This window comes from Gymnogyps californianus, chromosome 1 (assembly GCF_018139145.2).
Source record: "Gymnogyps californianus isolate 813 chromosome 1, ASM1813914v2, whole genome shotgun sequence".
NCBI lineage: Eukaryota > Metazoa > Chordata > Aves > Accipitriformes > Cathartidae > Gymnogyps > Gymnogyps californianus.
The window spans coordinates 86,176,837-86,194,237 of NC_059471.1; the positions used below are offsets into that span (position 1 = coordinate 86,176,837).

The 17,401-nt window shown below is 38.3% G+C and overlaps 1 protein-coding gene across 2 annotated transcripts in view; it reads right to left on the reverse strand.

Annotated features, from left to right (window-relative positions):
* Positions 1 to 17,401, reverse strand: part of SH3KBP1 (SH3 domain containing kinase binding protein 1) — a 236,120-nt gene that overhangs the window by 64,652 nt on the left and 154,067 nt on the right. For both annotated transcript variants that reach the window (XM_050915197.1, XM_050915196.1), the window contains one exon: positions 2,036 to 2,111. In XM_050915197.1, the coding sequence (XP_050771154.1) occupies positions 2,036 to 2,111 (76 nt within the window). The remainder of the gene's footprint in view (positions 1 to 2,035; positions 2,112 to 17,401) is intronic.

Consider the following 17,401-nt stretch of genomic DNA (forward strand, 5'->3'; position numbering starts at 1 on the left):
GGAGAAAACAAAAATTAAATTTTGGAGAAATGACAAATACTAGTTAGATCATAGTCCTATACCAAACTCTGATCATACTCCTCATGTCTGACTATCAGACATTAACTGTATTATGAAAAATTATTCCTCCACCTATACCAAAAACCAAACCAGACTGAGGTATGTTTCATTTTCACTGAAAGGTTTTTCAATTTAAATGAAGGACAACTTCAACTGATTGAAAAGTATCTCCTGTGATGTCATTTGAGGCTAAGACAATTATATATAATTACTTTATATCAGACCTTCCTATACATGTGCTTCTCTTTCCCAAGCAAGAACAGATATGCCAAAAATTCTACTGAGGCCCCAGAGATTCCAGGAAAGATAAAATGTCCTAAATAATAAAGTTTAGGCAAAATTCATAGAACATGCAAGGATACTGTACAAGTAAGTAGCTCACCCTTCTCACCAGTTCTGGCAAAAGGGATGTTGAATGATGTTTGCACACAACCATGGTGAAAATAGACAGCAACAGAAGAAGAGGGATTTTCTGACCAAAAAGGCATGTCTGAGAAATAACAAAAGGGTGGAAGAAGAACCAACCAGAGCCTGGAAGTGTTGATGGAGAAGTGTCTCTGTGTCAACCAGAACTCAGCGTGTAACTGTAGAAGGTACAGTTCTCTAACCATTGTTCAGAAGGTTTCCACATTCATTTGTAAGTGGTAAAAGTATGAAACCCCAGTACCCTGGGATGCGATTTAGTGAGGAGTTTCAGCTGTCAGAAGTATGAGCTGATGTGGAAAAAGGCAGCTGTCTCCCAGCCTAGCTTACCACACAAGGGTTAGTGTTGCAGGTGGGAAAGCCCATGGGACCACCCCTTCTGATGGCACCTGCACTCAGGTCAGCTTAACCTGCTCAAGCTGCAGGTTGGGAAAGGTAATTCCAAAACACATTCATTCAGGAGCCCTGCTCTATATTATCAGTTCGCACATTTTTCAGTATTTCAAGTTCTCCTTTCCTCAGGGCAACTGAGGTCTTGCAGTAGTTCCCATTAACAGCCTTGTGTCACAAGGGGAACAAGATAAGAGGATGCAGCAAGTCAATTAGTGTGGTGTGGCTAATGGACAATAACTCACTAATAGTCATTTTAAGCTGCTTTTGCAACTGAGCTGAAAACGTGGTAAACCAGGTCGTAACCATATGATTCTCTCAGACAGCCCCTGTTCTGCTGCTCCAGATGCTTGCCTTCCTATGTCTGTATGTGTTTCAGTTCTGAGACAAAATGTTATCTGCTCACTGTCTACAAGGAAGGAGAAGGACTGTGCAAGACTTAAAAACTCAACAGTGTATATTATACCTTATTTCTTTTCTAAGGTATGGCTATGTTCTTTTCCTTCTTATTCTTTTGTATCAGAATCCATAACATTTAGTTGTAACTTTATAGAAATAAAATCAAAAGATGGGGAATATAAATGTAAGTTATTTGGTAAGCGTTACATATGCCTCCCTAGAAACAGCACTGAGACCCGCCTAAAAGATTTAATTATTGCTTTTTGTTTACTAAGTGTTGAAATAACAAAAATAGAAATGAAGTTCTTGGACACTGTTCATTACCCATACAAACTATACCACCCACACAGATTATTTCTGCTACATAAAGAAAAAAGAGGAAAAAAGTAAGGGCACTCACAACCAGAGATATTTTTCTATGACCTGCCTACAAGTTACAGCCTGAAGTTGGATCTTATTCAACTCTGATTAATTCTGAAGTACCCTCAAGGCTGAAAGCTGATCACGTAATTTAATTTGATTTTTAGTGGCAGAAAACTCGAGGTAGGATTATCAGAGCAAAAACAATTCAGAGGATTCTGTGAAACAAAGCATTCTGTCTTTGTACCACCTACTCAAAGTTTATCCTAAATATATCTATCTGCATCCTCACTTTTCATATATACAGGACACTCTTTTAGCCAAAACCAGAGAAAAGTGTTCAGCTTGCTTTTAAGAGGCTTAATAGCATGAAGTGCAAAGAAGAAAAAATTATGAAACCTACTTTTTGTTCTGCTGTCCACTTCTATTTTTGTTGGCTCCTGAGTTGCTGTGGCTGGAGGTAATTTCTTCCCAACACTCTGAAAAAAAAAATTTTTCTCCTTTAAAATTTGTAGATTCAGTTAAAAGTTGGACAACAAAAAATTATAACGGAAACACAAAATATAGGAGTAGAAAAAGGACAGTAAAGAAGCAGAGGCAAATTAAACTATACTTAGGTTTGTCTGTGGGGTTTTTGTTAGCTTTTTTTTAAAATGATAAAGAATTCGTAAAAATGTGATCCTCAAATTTTCCCTTTAACAAAATGTTTACTAACATTTTTAAACGGTAGTCCCTTAATACAGTTTCAGGGAAGACTCACAGAAGTTTCATTGGTGGACTGAATATGTGATGAAATTACTTAAGGAGAGGTGCTATTCAGTACCAAAAGTACAACTGAAAGAAGAGTTGGGAGAAAAAAACCCTTGACTTCTGTCCATACAAGGAGTATTCATTTCAGTCATTCTAGATTGAGTGTGATTTTTAAGTTGACAACATCTCTTTAAATGGTTCCCATTTTTATTTATTTTGAGCAAAAATAACTAATTTACGGAGTACTACAATAAGCAATCATCAGCCTCAGACAGGTAAGCTGAAAGAACAGTAAACAAACATTATCTGCCCGCAACAAAATAAAATAAAATTGGTGATATTCATCTTTATGTATCTTCACCAATTACTATATGCATGCTATCCCCTCTCTCACTCAGCTTTTCACCCTATCAAGAAAGCTGTCTAGCTTTAAAATCCCAGCCACGTGTAGTTAAGGACATAAGTGTAATTATTACTTGTTTATATAGATATGAGTACCTAAAAGCCCTAGCTATAGTTCAACATCCTTTTCTGGTAAGGTATGCATAAACACCACAGAGCCTCCTCCATACTCCAGTGACCTTCTGAGTAAAAGCTGAGACAAGAGAGCTAAGATTTATTCTTGAAGGCACTGAGGACCTCTTGGGGACCATGAGGAAAACACTGGTCAATATGAGAAGCAATAGGAGTACAGCACAAGTAGTTGAAAAATTTCAAGGTGTATAAAGAATATGAAGAGCTCCATATTAGTCATTTTATACACTAACTATGTCAAAATTTGTCTATGAAAATGAGTAAAATACACAGGGATTTTAGGCTGGCAAAAAGAGCACCTCTGGAAGAGAGGTAGTTTTGAGAGTTGTGCACAAGACAGTCATCGAATTTGTGTTGACAAGTAAGACAAACTATGAATTACAATACCCAAGTGTCCTGTTGTAACTTAACTTGCAGGTGGCAGCAGAAGCAACTGACCTTCTGATGAGCTTGCAACTCTACTTACAATCCAGAGTTTGTGAACTGTTGGGGAAGAGAGATCAACAACAACACCCTACAGAACCTCCCAACCTCTTTGCTGAGGTGGGAATGAGAGATGAGAAGCATCATCTGAAGCAGCGATTAGGGAGGTAACAGAAAAACAGGAGATGACGGACTCCTGCAAATCAGGAGAGGGCAAAACTAAGAAAAGATTATGACCTGGCTGTGCTGAAGAAGCTTAACGTCAACAAGGATGATGATGAAGAGCTGACTGAGATCTAGCTGGAAAGCAGTGAAAATTCTACTGAAAGAGATATAATGAAGAATTTGAAGCTACAGGGCATTCACACAGATAAAAGCACAGAATGCCTTCAAGATGAAAGCAAGACTTTTGGTTCAGAGGCAAACAGAGCAGTTCAAGACAGCTGCACATCTCAGTACATGCTCATTCATGATGAAACCTTTATTCACAGTTCTGCTTCATAAAATGGTTTGGAAAATGATGAGAGCACATACTCTAAACTGCACTGCTATTTAACTCAGAAAGAAATGCTTACTAAAGGAATAGCCAAAAACTTTAATTTAGGGGAGTTTTTCTTTTTTTAAAGATGAAATTGTTATTCAAGAACAATTAATTAAAGGAAAGCATTTGGTAATTGCTTTATCATACATGAATCATTGATCTTATGCCATGAAACCAAAACCCAGATAAACCCACAACAAGCTAAAACTTAACAAGCTAAAAATCAGAGCAAAAGAATCATGGGCAAAGAGGAAGAAACTAGTGCACCCCAGTGGGAAGGGCATGCTTCAATGTAATTTCCTAATTTATAGAAGTAGATGCAAGCCCAATGCTTGAAAACTTTCATTCATCTGCTTGTTCAGAATGAATGCCTGTGCAGGTGATAAATCAGCATGGGGAACCAACTGACTTCTTGGGAACAGAAAAGAGAGTACCATCCAAACAAGACTGTTCTTTTGTTGGGAGCTAGGAAACAGGTCGCAAAGCAGTCTTTGCATGAGTTGCAATTTGTTCAGGAGAGAAGGTAAAAAGCCCAGGGAGGAAAGTGGCTGAAGACATGACTCTTTTTGCACATATAGAAATAGCCTGAGCAAAGAGATGAGAAACCGGACTCCTGACAGGTCTACTGATAGATGAAGAGCAGAGCAAAACTGGGTGTGGCATATGGAACATGCTGAAAGATCACAGTAACCTACAAGATCCAAAGAGCATTTATTGAGGAACGAGCAAAGTTTTCCCAAAATTCTGCAATGAGGAGAGGAAGGAATGTTTATAACCACTAGGAGGACACAGAAAGTTGTAAATCAAGTAATTTAAATGAGGGTTGTGCAGAACCCACTCCAGTGAGGAGGGACACCTGAATTTGTTGTGGGACAGGGAGAGGAGAAGACAAGTGAACTGGTATTCTTTAATTGTAAGGGGACTACACTCAAGGATTTATAAGGGTGACACAAGCACCACTGACAAGAAAAAAGAAAAAAAATGGATAAGCCATGCAAATCCGGTTTCAGCTGGACCTGCGCTGCCAAGATGTTTTACTCTTCCTGTAAAATGGTACTACAGGAGATTTTTTTAAAATTATGATTTATTTATATTTACAATTGGTCTATACTGATCCATACATTTGCATGGAAAACATTTGTTAACGCTTTCTGAAAACATCTCCATGAAACTTAATATAGTACTCATTTGTTCATTAGCAAACATGCAAGATAAACTTTCATCATTGTCGTGGTTTAACCCCAGCTGGCAACTAAGAACCATGCAGCCGCTTGCTCACTCCCCCCACCCAGTGGGATGGGGGAGAGAATAAAAAAAAAAAAAAACAACCAACCTCATGGGTTGAGATAAAGACAGTTTAGTAGGACAGAAAGGAAGGAAAAATAATGATAATGATGATAATAAAATGACAATAGTAATACTATAAGAATTAGAATATACAAAACAAGTGATGCACAATGCAATTGGTCACCACTCGCCGACCGATGCCCAGTTAGTTCCCGAGCCACGATCCGCCCCTCCCAACCAACTCCCCCCAGTTTATATACTGGGCATGACGTCACATGGTATGGAATATCCCTTTGGCAAGTTTGGGTCAGCTGTCCTGGCTGTGTCCCCTCCCAGTTTCCTGTGCCCCTCCAGCCTTCTTGCTGGCTGGCCATGAGAAGCTGAAAAATCCTTGACTTAGTATAAACACTACTTAGCAGCAACTAAAAACATCAGTGTGTTATCAACATTATTCTCATACTGAATCCAAAACAGGGCACTATACCAGCTACTAGGAAGAAAATTAGCTCTTTCCCAGCCAAAACCAGGACACTCACTCTAAGAGACACTGAATTCTCTATCATCTGTTAGGTCTGATGGTTCTGCTTTAATAGGATAAAACCTCAAGTATAACTAAGATCTGTGTGCTGGGAGTCTCAGATCAAGTAATATTATCACAGTTACCAATTTTTCTGACAAGAAAAGAGAAATGGGAGACAGACACATCTCCTCCCATATGAGCCAGAAACTTTCCTTCTGACTCTCCAACTGTTCTACATCACTCATACTCCCATACAGGTCAAATATCTACCAAATTTACTAGTAGCTAGGAGAACCAAGCAAGCCCAACTTAAATTCTTGCTGATCCAACACACATCTCCATGACAGAGACTCTTCTTCTCAGGGACTAGTTACTATAGGGTATTTTTGTCTCTTCTCCAGCTGAAAGCCCAGCGTCATTTATCAAAATCTCCTTCACTTCTAAAAAAGGAAACATGGGAGCAAAGAACACTCTAATTGGGTTGAACTGAAGATTTCAATATAATTCTTTCTCCTCCTCTGTTCTTCCTTTATATAAGAAGGTCAATTCAGAAAAAAATGTCCTCCAAGCCCTTCTAGACACATTAATCTATGCTGCAAAATACTGAGATACAACTCCAGCTTTCATATTACTTAGTCTTTTACCCGATTCATTCCTACCTATCAGGCTCAATATTCCCAAGAAGCAAGCAGATCTTACCCCTTTGGGACACAGGCACAAAACAAGACTTAGAACTTGAAGGACTTTTTGGGAATTTAGACACTCCAAATCCAAGAGCAGGATCCTCAACCCTGCCAGCATCCCCTGACATCTCCCAGCATGAACTCTCTCTCCATTTACCTAACTCTGTCATTTTGTCAATAATGTTTGCAATAAAAAGTCACATGCAGCATGAACCAGAACGCCCGTAATGACGACCTCCCAGCAGTGTCCTAATCGCCAGGCTGCAAAAACAAGTGAAGTTCTGCATTTTCTCTCTGGCCCTCTATATGTTGAATTCTTGGCTGCAGAATGGTTTCAGCACCAGCAAAAAGGGTAGCATGTTCCCCTCTGCCTTTTTATCTCTAGTCTGTGGTTCAGACACATTCCTGAAGAATACCCTTTCAGTTTCCCTCTATCTTCCTCCAGTATGCTGGTTACCATAAATCTCATTTCTAGATGGTGGCAGTCAGCCTTGTTCCACTTACATTACTCTGCAGATATCACTCTGACTTGTGTAGTCCTGTCACACAACAAACACGTGGTGGAAACAGAGTTCATATTTCCTGACTCCAAGCCTAGGTTGACTCCCAACACATAACAGAACATATCAACAAAACAGGCAGAATCTTGATCCCACTATTTCTGCAAGGCGAGTATAATTAGATTATTTAGCTGTCAGACACAAATCCCCCTAATCGCCTGACAAGTGAATCCTAAAGATGAAAGGGGATGAAGTGCCCTCTTGCTGCCGAAACAGCTGATAAAAGCATGAATAATGACCATGATTTGGTGTACAGATATTCAGAGGGATGAGACAGCTTTAGCAGCAACCTGCCAGTATTAATGCTTGGTTTTATGAAGCCAATGGAAGGATAGCCTAGCATTAAATAACAGGTTGTGTTAGCAGAAGAGGCCTTGATGGCAGTTTGGTACACTGCAAATCCCTATCATTGCAAACCAGTTTCCTCTGATACTGAATTAACAGTGATTACAAAAGTGGTTGAGGTGGCACACAAAGTCGTGTGAATGAGGTCACAGTACAATCAAAATAGTTTCATTTCCTTTCATTTATGTATTTTGGCTCAACTGCAACCCCTGTAACAGCAGAGAACAACACAAGAGAAGCAGAGCATGTAATGGGCAGTACGCAAGTGAGTTTTTCTCACGTGAGGGCACTACGGCCCTTCCCTACAACTATTCAACCCCGACCAGAGGAAGAAAAGTAGACCTGTGATCAAGTTGCCTCCTTCAGGATATTTTAAAATTTCAGGGTTTTCTGTTGTTGTTGAAAACTGACTTGTCTATTTACTTTTGTTATTCAGCTCTTGTGTCTCTAGAACATTTCATCTGAAAATTCAAACTGTATTGTCACTTGTGCACCAGCTAGGTCCATACAGAAGATTTTGTTATACTTCTTTGCACTAAAGGAACATACTTATCCTTTGACTCTCCCTTAACAAATACAGGCTTCTCAAAGCAACAGCTTATTTACTCAGGAATAAGGAAAAAAAGATTTACTCAGCATTAGTATTTATTCTGGAAAGTGTACTGAGGTCTTTAGCCTAGATAAAATATTTTGGAATTGCTACTTAAGAATATCTTCATGGAGCTACATTTCAAAGAATACATCAGACATTAAAGAATTCATAAAAATGGGCTGTATGAGCTGGAAACACTAACGTTTTTAAGCTTAACATCATTTGTCAGTTTGAATAGTGAAAATATAACAATATGCACTGATGTTTTATGCAGGGGAGGAAAAGACAGTTACGTATTTTGAGAACTTTTAGAATTTCAGAAAACCTCAATGATTAGGTCAGGGGAAAAAATGTGCCGTGTTTCTTTGACCACAATACTTCCTTTTAACATTCAATTAGTATTTTTGAATGCTGTTTATATGCATGAGAATTTTTTTATCTATAGGTTTATGTGCAAATCCAAGGCCACTATTAGTGACAATATAAAAGCTGTATCCTTTAATGTATTTGTGACAGTCCATTTTGTAACTGAGAACTTTTTTTCACAAAGAAGCAGAAATGGTTACTAGATTCTTCCAGCTCTGGATGAACAGAAGCATAAACAAGCTTCTCGCTGACTATGTATAATGCTGGTGTTGTGAGGGGGGAGCCAAATTAATTTCTTTTTTCTAATATGCTTCAAGTGCTTAAGGAACATCATCAAGTCCTTTATCCATCCTACCTGGTCTACCTTAAATTAAAAAAAAAAAAAAAAATCGAAAGAGCCCAAATATAAAAACTCCAAAGGCTTTCAGATGTCAAAATGCCCTTACTCTGTCAGAGACAAAATAAGAGAAATGTCCAGGATTTCAGTTTTTCCCATGACACCAACACTCAACTCCACATAAACTACTTTGTGTGACAGCACGATCAAGTATTGCTATCCTGGGGTTTCCCAAAAGGACAGAGTTAACACTTTTCCTAAAGGGTCACCACATGGCACTTCAAAGAAGGTAATGGGAATTTTAAGAAACCTTTATAGAGAAAACAAAAATTCTTTAGGGAGAGTGTGATTAAGCACCCGCTTGCACATTTGATTGCCTCAGTCATCTAAAATAGCTTCTTCTTGCTGTGAACAAGAGATGAACAGCCCAGTCGCTGCCCAAGCCCATGCACCAAAAGTGGCCATGTCCCCGGGGAGCCACCCTTGGCGGCAGATTTCTGTCACCACGCCTCCCCTCTGCTGTGACATTAGCATATCTACAAGGGGAGACGAGGGAATTGATCCATGTTAAAAAGTATTGCAGAAGGGAAGGAAGAACAAAAGAGAGTTTTAATGTTATCTGCTTCACTAAACAGCTGCACAAACATTTGGGTAGAACTGAGGCAGGAAAATACATGGTCACAGGGGTAAGGTGCAACTCTCAGTTGCAGTGCTGATTTATACCAGCTTAAGCTCATCAGGAAAGCATAGTGAGCATCTCACAGTGTGCTTTAATAATTCCTGGGGCCAGCATATCACATTTTGAACATGCTCAGTGCAGCCAAAGGAAAGGTTGCAGTAGTGCTGGCCTTTACATCATTCAAAAGATGAAATACGAACAATACTCAAGTACTCAGCTCTACACACCAGATGATACTTCCATAAAGAATGGGTGCCCTGACCACAGGATCAGATGTGGCACAGAACCTTCTTAGTGGGGTGTTTGGCAAATATTTCACAGAATGCAGACAACAAAGCAATTAAAGTATGTTTAAATTTCATATTATAGTTTCTTTGCACATAGTCAAGCTGTATTACCTTCTACTAGACAATCTGAAAACAACACATTTTCACACTTAGTCCATATTCCAGCAGACTTAAGTGCAGTTCTTCCAACTGATGTCTATACTAGATGACTTTTGGATTTGGATGAACATAGGCCTTCTGAATTACGGCATATCTTTGTAAAGAAAGATATCCTTTTTTTCTTTTTAAAAATATTTTACCTGTGAAAGGTTTTACCCTTCTACAGCAAGGTTGCAAAACCTCGTATTTAGGTGGTGCAAAAGACATACGAACCGCTGGCACCTTAATTATCTCTGTCTAGACAAAATCAACAAATCTCTAAATAAAAGATGTCCCTCCAAATAAAATCCTGGTCTGACAAAGCGAAAGAGGAAAGCCTTCATCCCATCGGACCTCCTTGAAAATTAACATCATTTCAGCCATCAGCATGACTCTTACCACAATTAACAAGTTTGGACAAAGCAGACAAGTTGTCTGAAGCCAACAGTGAAGAGGTGGAGGCCCTGTAACTGTTCATGAACATCAGTCCTCTGGGAACTGGCTACTATGCCAGCACTGCTTTAGAGGAAAGCAACGTTCAAGTAGTCAACAAGTATATCCTGCTTGAATGCTAAAGGCTTTTGGAATTAGGATGCACATGCAGAAAAACTAAAGGTATCTAGGGGAAAAATGTTTTCTAGTGTTCACACAGAAACTGATACATTTTTACCAAATACAAAAGTTACTTCTTGAATGCAAAAAAAAAAAAAAAAGAGAGGGACAAAAATAGCATGTCAGTCTAAATACTACTACAATACTCTAATTCTCATTCCAGAGAATGGTAAGCAAGTTGTGATTACATTACACCACACTCAGTTCACTTGGTGCCCTAGAAACAGAGTACTGAATGTCAGAGCACCTTACAATTGCTGTATCTGTCATCCACTGTGATGGCACTGGAATCCAAGCAGACAAGCAAGCAAGCAAGTAAACGAAGCCAAGGAAATAGCACAGAGGTCCCCAAACAAGCGAAATTTTAGAACAAAACATAATTTTGCTGGAACTTTGATCTCTGAATCATCACCGATGATTATTCTTCTCATGTACTTCTTTTTTACAGTTGAAAAAAAGAAGCAAAACTACCTCTTCTCATCAGTTAAACTGCTTAAACTACATCAAGCCTAAGAACAAATGCTTTGAATACTTAAGGAATACTCACATTTGTTTCGATTAAAAACTATTTTATTTGTCAAAATAACCGTAACTTCTGAAACATTTAATAAAAGAAGTTACTCGTGCTTTACTTAATTACATCAAAAAGTATTTGGAAATCATGTAAAGAGAAGACCTAGAAAATCACTTAACGGGACAGACAAGGAATGATTTATGTGGTTCTGAATGTTCATGGCAAAATAAAGACAAAATGGCAAGCCTGCACTACCTTTGGGATACCACTGTGAAGGATTACATACAGCAGAAAAGGGAGGGAGAAAGGAAGGCCAGGATGATTCAATCAATGTATGTCAGCATTCCTTGATGGGTCAGAGTTTGTTACTCCTTCACATTTTATTTGATAACAACAATTAAATGTCTATTTCTTTTCAGGAAAAAGTTCTTTAAAAGAAAAAGGGAGAATGAATACGAAAGAATGATCAGAGTAGTAAGTTCTTTGGTAGATTTTCCAGGTGTGTAATTTTTTTTAGGAGAAAGCACTAGGTGCTGCAATTAAACTAACCTTATATTATTGTTTTTATCTTTTATTAATCAAATTTAATCTATTTAATATATTATTCACAATTACTTATTATTTTAATGATCATTTAGCATGATTTCTTACTTAGCCACTCAAAAGCTAGGAAATCTTAAAATTTAGGGTTTCATACAGACCCTTGCTTCTGCTGTGTTATAACTACATGTGAGTCTATCACATTTCACATGTAATCTGGTTGTACTTTTCAGTGCAATGGCATTCAGCTGGTTTTGTCACTGAGATGCAAAACGACACTAAGTTGTTGTTCTGAAGTAGTTATTCAAGATGGAGTTCATTTCATTTAAACATCAACTATGAGCCAGATATGTACATATGGGCCAGTCACTGCAGGTCTGTCACTGGAGGTAAACAGCCCTTTTAGCATGTAATTCATCTGGACTTCTCCTTTGGGATAAGAAAGGTTATGTCCTAATAATGCCTTTTAGTCTACAGACTGTGAAGAAACTTTGAGTACTAGCAACATCACAGACATCTAAATTCAGTCAATAGAATCCCATGATAGTTGCTATTTTTAAATATGTTAGTTGTAGTCCATGCATATTACCTGCCAGGACAGCAGCCAGCTAATCTATCTATAGATCTGTCATTATCTATCTATCTATCTGTACTTATCTATCTACATGTATCTATCTATCTATAGATCTATCAATAAATCTATAAACCCAGCTATCTAATCAATAAATACTGGTGTTACAGTAATACAATGCTGTCTTTATGCAAGTCCAGTATGATCTTTTCTACTTTGCATGGCCAATTCACAGCAATTTTCATTAAAATACACAAATAAAGAAGTTGCTGGTCCTGGCTCCTGAATATTGAAATTGTGACCTAAGTGCACACTAAAAACTAAAACTGAGATTAAAAAGAATTTATTGTTCATCCTTTCTTAAAAAGATCAACTTGGATAAGTAACTGATTAAAAGACAGGAAACAAAAGGCAGGATTTCATCATGGTGACCAGTGGAGTCCCTTAGGGATCTAGATCAGGGCTCTTGTTTTCCACATGTTCACAGATGATCCAGAAAAGGGGAAAGACAGAAACTCAGTTTGGATAGAAGTAAATTGACACATTTGGAGGAAAAACGCTATCTTTAGGCAGAAATGATGGGCTTTGAAACACATAGCTGTTAATACTTTGGAAAGCAATAAAGAGCAATGGAAAGCGCTATCAGAATGCTGTATAAATCCATCCAACACCTAGATCACTGTGTGCAGTTCTCACCTCCTTTCCCCCTCACACATAACCCACCTCAGTCCCTAAAGGAACTGGAAAAGACAGAAAGTCACCAAGAGTGATCTAACCTATGGAACAGATTCCTCCTTCTGGAAAAAAAGAATCACACGGGTGATTTAAAACACAAGCCTATAAAAATCAGGAGGGGCACTGAGAAGGTAGTTAGGGAGGACTCACCCATTATCTCTTCCAGTAATAAAAATTAAGGGCTATCAGATGAAATTAGCAGGTACCACATTCAAAACAAACAAAGGGAGGTAACTCATTCCCACAACGTGTGATCCAGCTGAGTGGAACTCTTTCACAGGAGTTACAGATGCTAACATGTTACATGCAATGAAAATGTGACTACTCGATTTGATGTGGAAAAAAAATCCATTAGGGTTATTAAACACAAAGTTCAAAATGACTAGAGGCTGTGAACACTCACTGCAGGAACCTCTCTGTATGTTTACCCTGTTCTCACACTCTTCCCGAGGCTTCCAGTATTGACTTCTGTTTGGAGGCATGATACCAGCCCAGGCACAGTTCTGATCTGAACTACAGATGTCTCAGGATCTTCCAATTTCCTGGAAATATCATTCTTTAACATATGGAAATGGAATATTGAATGCAGCACACTTCAGAAAGTAAATCTAAATAAAGCAAGGTGACATAAAAACAAAGTGATAACACAAGGGCGACTTCAAAGGCTTACTCCAACTCCTCTCTCCCCAAAAACACCATCAAACAAACTAAGTTTTTCAGCTATAAAGAAAGCAAAATGATAGGGAGAACAAAGGCATACGGAGAAAATAATTAGAAAAGTCTTCAAAATTATAAAGCAGTAACTCTTACAGGTTAATTCAAATCCTCTGATTTGTAGACCACTACAGAAATTTTCAATGGAGAAATTTCAGAGCTAAAAAATCCTTTATGGCATATGCAAGTCTGCTTTCCTGGGCCATCTTTTGTAGTTCCCACAGAAGCAGAGAAACCCACTATGAGTCTAAAAGATTATAAAAAGCAAACACTGGATTGACAGTCAGGTACTGTAACGAAAAAGACAAATCCACAGTACAGAAATATATATTTGCATTTCCTGTTTAGCCATCTCAAACTTTTTCTGAGCTGTACGGTGGACTACGTCTACCACAACACTATCAGTGAAGCGCTCGTAACAACTTACCAACCTCCTGAATAAATTCGACTCTGTCAAGCAGTCTGAAAAGGCTTTAACTATCTCTGACTTTCTCTGAGAAAGTGCTATAGATTTAAGATGTCTTCAGATGCACAATATTTCAATATTTCAGTGTATGAATACACACTGCTCCTTCTGCGATGATACTGATGTTTATGCTGAGCTGTAACTGTTTATATCCTCCACATTCATGTAATTTATATTTTTGCATTAAAAGGAGAGTCTCAAACCTTCAGAGTGGGGAAGACATCTAATTAGAGAGACTGTTTCACAGATTCCTAACTTCCCATTTACAACTACAAAACATCTCTTCAGCGATTTCAGAACTGCTTAAATGGAAAATTACTTTAGTTCTCGCTTCCAGCTGTTGAGCTCCATTAAGATACGACCTGAGCCAGCACCAAATGTCCCATCCAGCTATCCATGCAGTAAAACTACCAGGTGTTTAGCAGACCACCAGCAGTCTCCAAACCACAGATGAAGAATATCTTCACTAGCGTTATGCAAGTCACCAGAGAAATATGTGCTATCTCAAATAACATTCAAAGAAGTAAGGAGGTAAAATATGCAATGCAAAAGTTTTGTTTTAACTTCTTGGACAGAAAAGGGGTTAGAAACAAAAACATGAATATGAACATCATTTTCATTAAAAGTCTGGGTAGCTTGGAGAGCAGAAGAGTGCACATTTTGCTTTTTACATCACTATTCTCCACAGTTAAATCTGTTCTACCAGCAGGTGAGTTCAGACTCTAAAGCTGTTGTAACTTCCTATTTTGACAAGTTCTTAAAATTTCAAATTATGGGCAGCGAGGGGAGTGGAGAGGCCTTTTTCTACCAATATGCTTGATGTGCTGGACAGGAGAGAAACCTGTGTCTTAACTCACACACTTTATAACATTCGTATAACTGTAAAATTTGGAATACTGACATTTGATGCTGTCAGGCTGTCAGTTTCAAACCATTAATGAACTAAAAATCTGCCTGCCTAAAAGGTTAATGGTGAGAAAGTGAATGTAAGAGTTTAGATTAGGTAGATGCTGCTGAAACAAATGGAGCAAGACGTATTAGAATCACTGATGAGTAAAAACACTTTAGCAAATGAAATTTTTAAAAAAGGCAAATACAGAATGAAACCCACACAGCACGCCTCCCAACTGCCTCATCTCAAAGCACTGAAAGCACGGACATCAAAATGAGCTGTACGAACAAGCTCATTTTCTTTCTTCCTCAAGCTGCAGATTTGCAATGCTAGAATGTGCTTTTGTAACGAAAGTATTTTCTGGAGCAGAAAAGTCTTCTTTCTTCACTGCTTTATTTATTTTTCATTTTCCCCTTTTACTGACTGTGGCTCACACAAATGTAAAGGATCATGTCCCCTTGCACCCCTCACCAGGAATTTTACCATTTGCAGGTTGCAATTCACAATTAATTTCTATCTCCTCTAGGAAGAATCCTTTTGTCAGTCAGCACTGAGCGAATGAAATTCCTTCCTACTCTTTCAGGAGAACCGTGCCTGTCTAGATTGCAGTTGGTAACTAGCACAATCCAGACTGTACCATCCAGCTTAGAAACTGCTGTTATGAAACCTCCCCGTTTTACAAAAATTAATGAACCTTACAACTGCTACATGGATCTGCACTTCCTTTTGCAGCTGTAAGGAAAGCAGTGCAGCTACTTTCATGTCTCAAAAAACCCCCCAACATCTAGGAAAACAATAAGCAGGGAATGGCTCTTCTTTAATATCTTCCTTTTTAAAGTGGCAACAATACTTCTTTGCTCTTTTGTGAAAGTTACAATGCTGACAACAAACTACCAAGTAGCTGTTCAATTATATTTTTCAAATTCAATGATTAAAAAAGACTAAACCCATACTGTCATGCAGATAGTCCCAGACTTAGTGCTGACAGCAAATATTTCTTCCATTTTGGCATTATATTTCTTCTTTTCTCAGATTATCTTTACTTTTCTTTTTTTAGTGGGTTTTTTCCCCTCACCTTGCATCACCAAAATCAGGACAGAAGTTACTAAGGCAAAACAGGGAGATATTTTTATTTTAAATTCTTACAAGGAAAACTGCAGAGCAACAAGTCACAAAGCAAAATGCATTAGCCTCTCCATCCAGTTCTCTTTCAACTGACCGGAATTTCATCTCTTTTCCTTTGAATGAAGCTCCGAAACTCAAAACACAAATGGAAAATGACTAATATCATGTATTTCAGCTTTTCTTTTCAGCAAGTGCTTTAGGTACAGAGACTGCTGCAGAAGAAACTGTCAGCTGTTCACATGGAGGTCTACTGCTCTTTGGGTGGCCAGTGCATGGCAAGTAGCCCAGCGCCCAGCAGAAAGCAGGCACCAGCAGCCCGTACTTGGCTACCAGTCGCTGTTGCATCAGGACTTCCTGCCCAGGAGCTGAGTCCTCTCTCTCCCTCCTTGGTTTTTACTGGGAAGTTTTTACAAAGCACCTAGTCAACTAACTGTAATAATATAAGCTCATGCCCATAGTACTTAAGAACTATTTTAGAAACACAAAATGCCACTGACCTCCTGTAGAAACACATGCAACAAGGAGTTAAAAAGGCATTTTATAAATTGGCCTACAGACTTTTTATCCCACCGAGTGCCTGGCTGGTCTATGATCCTTTTGCACTACTCCTTTCCTCCTTCCTCTTTTCTTTTAAGGCAGAAAAAAAGAAAGACACATGGCATATTTTAAGAGAAAAAGCAACTCAGAAAACTTGTAGCTTCATTTCTGCACACAGCTTACTGACTTTAGCTGTGAAAAGCCAAAGTTGAGAGAAATTTACATTTTTCTACTAAAAGTCCCCAAAGTATCTGCAAATCATTAAACAGTTTACTTGGTGTCTCTCCATTCAGCTTTCTATAAAATTTTACAAGCATCAGTTGACTCCAGTTTTCCTTGCTGTTTTGTCAAGGCAAGGATAATTTCCATTTAGATTTTATTACCCCAGTATCATTTGCTCCAAAAATAATTCGTATCAGTTTTCCTCATTTCTACAAAAGACTCCAAATGTCACCTCACTCAGAAGAGGAATTAGTAAAGCTCCTCCTCTTTTTTCTGCCAAAAAGAAGAAGTGCAGTTTTATTAGTGCATTTGGGAAGGAAAAAAAGGGGGGGGTGAATTTTTGTTTACTAAGTAAACATTTGAAAGAGCAACACATCCTAAAGACTGTGCAACTAGTCTTGTCTAACTGTAAAGTTACATTATTCTTTAGAGTAAGAAAGCTGAAATGAAATCATATAGAAATAGAAAACATCTGTGCAAGTTTAATGGCCAAACAGTCTGAAAGGAAAAAAAACTTAAGCTAAACAGAGCCAGGACAGAATATGTTTTCACACAAAAGTAACCTCCTATTCTAATACGATCCTCTATAGCAGAAATGGACTTCAGGATCCCCAGCACTCTTTTTCCTTCTTTTCTTTTTACCTACCCAGCATCTACAAAGTGTGCAGAAGAACCAAAGAACCCTGCAGTTGAATCCTGTGCTCTGCAGAATATATATTACGATACAGTTTTAAACAGCCACACAAAAAACCCCCAACTAATTGTAAAAGAAATACCTCCTCTCCCATTGTGAAGCCAA